This window comes from Perca flavescens, chromosome 5 (assembly GCF_004354835.1).
Source record: "Perca flavescens isolate YP-PL-M2 chromosome 5, PFLA_1.0, whole genome shotgun sequence".
NCBI classification, from domain to species: Eukaryota; Metazoa; Chordata; class Actinopteri; order Perciformes; family Percidae; genus Perca; species Perca flavescens.
The window spans coordinates 28,210,189-28,214,870 of NC_041335.1; the positions used below are offsets into that span (position 1 = coordinate 28,210,189).

Here is a 4,682-nt window from a genome sequence, read left to right on the forward strand (position 1 = left end):
ACACAAATGCATTAGTGTAAAGACCTCCACACAGAGGATCCTGTATGATCCGTACATGTAAGTGTGTGTTTTTATGAGAGGCCGTATAGGAGGTAATTCATACTTCTGTCTTACACACACTATCATAATCTTACATATACACCACTATACTCATACACACACACTATTATAATCATTTTACATGTATGTATGAGAGGGTATAGTAGTGTGTGTGAGAGAGTATAGTAGTGTATGTGAGAGAGTATAGTAGTATATGTGAGAGAGTATAGTAGTGTATGTGAGAGAATATAGTAGTGTGTGTGAGAGAATATAGTAGAGTATGTGAGAGAGTATAGTAGTGTGTGAGAGTATAGTAGTGTATGTGAGAGAGTATAGTAGTGTATGTGAGATAGTATAGTAGTGTGTGTGAGAGAGTTTGATTGAAACGGAAGGGAGTTTGATTGAAAAGGAAATAGTACTAAATTCTCAGTCCCTGATTGGCTTATACATGAAGAAGAATGTAGCTAGCGGCCCACCCATAGGGCCCACCTTCCCTTTCAAGACCAGACGTGACATGACAAGATGGCAGACAGTGGGCGGCTTAATGAAGCCATTGGACTCATTCATAACTTTTTGAATACTCCAAATGCTGTGACGTCATTGTCAGAAATGTTGGATCAACGACGACAGCCATCCACAGGGGCTATTTCTAACGCTAACGTTGACGATGAAATGCGCCGGCTCTTCAGACCTGCATCAGGTGCATCAACGAGCGGCAACAGCACTCAGCCAGGAGCTAGTCTTAATGCTAGCCAAGGGATGCAACCCCGATATCAAACTCAGCAGTATTTCGGTGGATGGACTTCAAAGTCAAGGAAGAGGTGAGTTTAACGATACTCATTAAGGTAAAATTATTTCTGTCTAGTATTTCTGTAGCCGGGATATTGTTTTATTGACGCCACCAATTGTTCTTGCTTTGAAGCTAAGTTAGCTCTAAGTAACGTCAATAAGGTGTGTTAAAAAGTAGACATTCTCATGGCGATTGCCTTAACGTTAATTTCGTTTTAACATATAGCTAGCTACCGTACATTGATGTGTGCCCCCATTTGGAATATCTGATAACTCAATTCATGTAACGTTACTAGCTAACGTTAGTTAGCCAGTGAAAGCATGACATTGACAATGGATACACCCGTAACCGCTGTAAAACAGCTTATCGGTATTATTTTAGTTAACGTAATTGTTGTTTTTTCATTCACTTTGGACCGTGCTTGACTCACATTCTAAAACTATAGTGGTGGACTCAAAATATAAAAAATCCTGTGTAATATACCATGCTATTAATACTTTAGCCCAACAGTAGCTCACTGACAGGAATTGCATTTCCTGCTGTGGAACTATAAATGCATGCCATGTTAGGGACTGTCTCATCTGCTCACTTCTCTCGCCTTTGGGAGGAGGACGCTGGATGTGGCGCGATATCATTGTCTGCAGAGGCAAATGGATAGTCCGTGATTACAGGGCAGAACACTGGGAAAGCCTCTAGAGATTTATAATCAGAAATGAACTGCATCTGTATGAAAGAGTTTCAAAGTGAAACAGTCCAACAGTTTAAATCTGTGTCCGTGATCGCTTTTTGTCACCTCTTTAAACCACCTTGTTACCTCCCACCCTATGTGGGTAGCCTACCAGTTGGTTGCAAATCAGCACCCTCACCAGTTAATCCCACACACTTTACCATCAAAAAAGATCTAATATGATGATATGATTGCGGGACTACTACCAATCCTAATAATTAGAATAATATTAATGATTGCAATGCCAATTATGACATCCTTTCTGCATTATTTTTTAGGTCTACTACCCAGAATCACCCTACCTTCAACAAGGGTATTGTATTGTTACCTCATCCAGAATGGAGTGAAGTTTGCAAGCACAAAACCAAAAGAAGGCTTCATGAAAGTGGCTATATTTTATGTGCCTTTTGAAATGAGAAAAATGTGGGACTGCAGGACGGTTGTTGCAGAGATTAGGGAAGCATTCAAGGACAGAATTCCTGAGGATGTCAGGTATTGTTGAAATATTCTGAATATACACATAATAGTTTTGAAATTAAATTTTTTCTTGTTTTTCCATTTTTTTCCAGTATTGAACTTTTGATGCCATGTGGAAACAAATTTGTTTCACCAAAGTTGCACGAAGGACAGGAACTGAATGGCTTTATGATTCACAAAGTATTCAGATCAAAGGCTGTGTACATTAGACCATCAACCAGCCTTCCAGTTCCTGTAAGCTTTAAACAAATAATAATTGTAAAGAGGAGCTTTTTGCTCGGTTTGGAGTGCACAGTTTTCATGGTTTGGTCAATTTGTTTAGCCCCTTTATTTTTTTTATTACATTTTTGTCATTTACTTTTTCCTTTTCTTGTGTTTGTTTTAGTTTAACAGTTCCGATTCAGAGGACAGTTGTGTAGAAGTTGACACGTCATCAGCAAATGACCACACAGCTACCACTGCCAATCAGACATACAACTTTATGACTACAAGGGCTAGGGGAGCGCAACTTTCATTAACACAGCAGGTTTCTAGGTATCCTTTCACAAGGAGAGCCAGAGCGAACCAGCTCTCTGCATCACAGCAAGGGTCCAGTGGCACCATGACCAGACCAAACCAGCCCTCTGCATCACAGCAAGGGTCCAGTGGCACCATGACCAGAGCGAACCAGCCCTCTGCATCACAGCAAGGGTCCAGTGGCACCATGACCAGAGCGAACCAGCCCTCTGCATCACAGCAAGGGTCCAGTGGCACCATGACCAGAGCGAACCAGCCCTGTGCATCACCGCAAGGGTCCAGTGGCACCATGACCAGAGCGAACCAGCACGTGGAAAATGTTGCCACTGTTAACCAGATTCAATCAGACAACAATGATGACTATGCAACCTACCTTTCGATCATGGGCTCCATCTCAGATTTGTCTTCTGATGGCGAGGAATTAAGCCAAGCTATCATGGCCAGTCTCGAGAGTCATGTGTAAGTGACTGGATAGTATGACCTTGTTAAATGAGTAGATTTTATGAGTTAACAACTTCAAGCTATTCTGCAGCAATTGAAGTAAATTAAGTTTTGAAAGTTAATGCAAAAAATTAGGGCTGAACGATTAATTGCATTTGCAATAATATCGCGATATGTTAAAACCGCAATTCCCTAATCGCAAAGGCTGCGATTTGGTCACGTGGTCAGCTAATGTTAGATCCGTTATAAAGATATGGAGTGGATGAGACTGCCACTGAGAGGGGTAACAACCAGACTCTGATAAACAATCTTAGGGGAGCTTTTACAGCAGTGTGTCCGTGGTGTTTCAACGGTTTTATTAGTAATAGTTAAAGGAGAATTCTGTCCATTTTTTATGTTAATCTCGATCGCTATAAACATGCGTGTACTTTCGATTGAAAAGAATTCGACCCGAATCGGTGCAGGCAACACGGAGAAGCTGCAGCTACATGTATGAGCTTCCACTGAACCAAAACGGCAGTTGTCGGGGCAAGTTTTAGAGTGCCTTTGTGCCTCTTAACAGACATAAAATGCATTTTGTGTATATATATAAAACACATCACCTTTTGAGTGTTAAAGAAGAAAGAGTTCAGATTTTTTTGAACTTGGACCCTATTTTACTATGTTTTTATGTCTAAGTGACTGATGGGAAGAACAATCTTTGACATTGGTCCAGTATTTATTAAGATCCCTGCAGTAGGCAGTGGCAAAACTAGATGCAATGTTAGTTATTGGGTAATTGCATGTTTTGTCACTGACATGCTCAGATGATTATTCTAAATCTTTTTCTTAAAGAATACATTATAACAGCCCTGAAATCACCATCGCCAAATTCAGTAATTTTAACATTGCAAAAACAAAATTGTTTTAGTGGACAAAATTGACTATGCAAATTTGCACTAGGGTTACAAAGTCATAAATACATGGGAATATAAGGTCTAGGTTGAAAATTGTTTGTATTTCACAAACATCCTACACACCTTTTTGTTTTTTCTTTAAAGGTTCAAGGCACAGTGATGAAAAGAAAATCCCAATGTTGTTACTGTTACATTATTCAATTAATTACAAAACAACCCAAATTGTGATAGCATGTTAACACTTAGTGTCGGCTGCATTTTCAGTATTAGCGTTCACTAAGAACATTCACTAGATTTAAAAATAACTGTATGCCGTGGTTGCTATCATCAATCAGTGGGTCTACTGTTTCTTGAAGTGTGTTAATAACTGTTTGATTTACATTAAAGTCATTTACAGGAACAACAATGTTGTTATCATTTTCTAAATGTAGAGTGCTATCTTCATCCATTCCAAAGGTCTCATTTCCTGCAAAAATGTCATCAATTGCCAAGTTACCAGCTCCGGCACTGTTAACAACCCCTGTCTGCCACAGTTGTAGAGGGGTTTGTCCTCCCTGTGTAGATAATTCATAGTTGTTCCACTGATTTCGGAATTCTGCAGCCGCTCTCTGAACTCTTGGCAAGTAGATGTAGTGAAGACAAAACAAATGGAGTTCATCTGTAGAATCCAGTATGCCTTCATTTTCCATGAAGGCAAACAGATTACTGAAGTGAAACGACACAACTCTATTTAGCTCTGCCCACAACCGCTCTATCCTCTGATTGTGGACACTGCGGCCAGTAATGACACTGCGTC

General features: G+C 40.0%; 1 protein-coding gene across 3 annotated transcripts; it reads left to right on the forward strand.

Moving 5' to 3' along the window:
- Positions 1-440: 440 nt before the first annotated feature.
- On the forward strand, positions 441-4,240 carry LOC114555695 (uncharacterized). 3 transcript variants are annotated; one of them, XR_003692584.1, is made up of 3 exons: positions 441-860; positions 1,835-2,048; positions 2,419-4,240. XR_003692584.1 is itself a non-coding variant. In XM_028578286.1 (3 exons), the coding sequence occupies exons 1-3, from the start codon at positions 707-709 to the stop codon at positions 3,010-3,012; spliced, it is 813 nt and encodes a 270-aa protein (XP_028434087.1). In that variant the 5' UTR covers positions 441-706; the 3' UTR covers positions 3,013-4,240. The 3 variants fall into 3 exon arrangements, 2 of the variants coding, with proteins under 2 accessions (XP_028434087.1, XP_028434088.1); XM_028578286.1 differs by having other exon boundaries at positions 2,568-4,240; XM_028578287.1 differs by lacking the exons at positions 441-860; positions 1,835-2,048 and adding an exon at positions 2,196-2,267.
- The last annotated feature ends 442 nt before the right edge of the window (positions 4,241-4,682 follow it).

Coding starts and splice junctions, on each gene's coding strand:
- LOC114555695 (XM_028578286.1), top strand. CDS start 707: ATGAAATGCGCCGGCTCTTCAGACCTGCATCAGGTGCATCAACGAGCG. Junction 861..1,834: donor ACTTCAAAGTCAAGGAAGAG/GTGAGTTTAACG, acceptor ATTATTTTTTAG/GTCTACTACCCAGAATCACC. Junction 2,049..2,567: donor AGAATTCCTGAGGATGTCAG/GTATTGTTGAAA, acceptor GCAGGTTTCTAG/GTATCCTTTCACAAGGAGAG.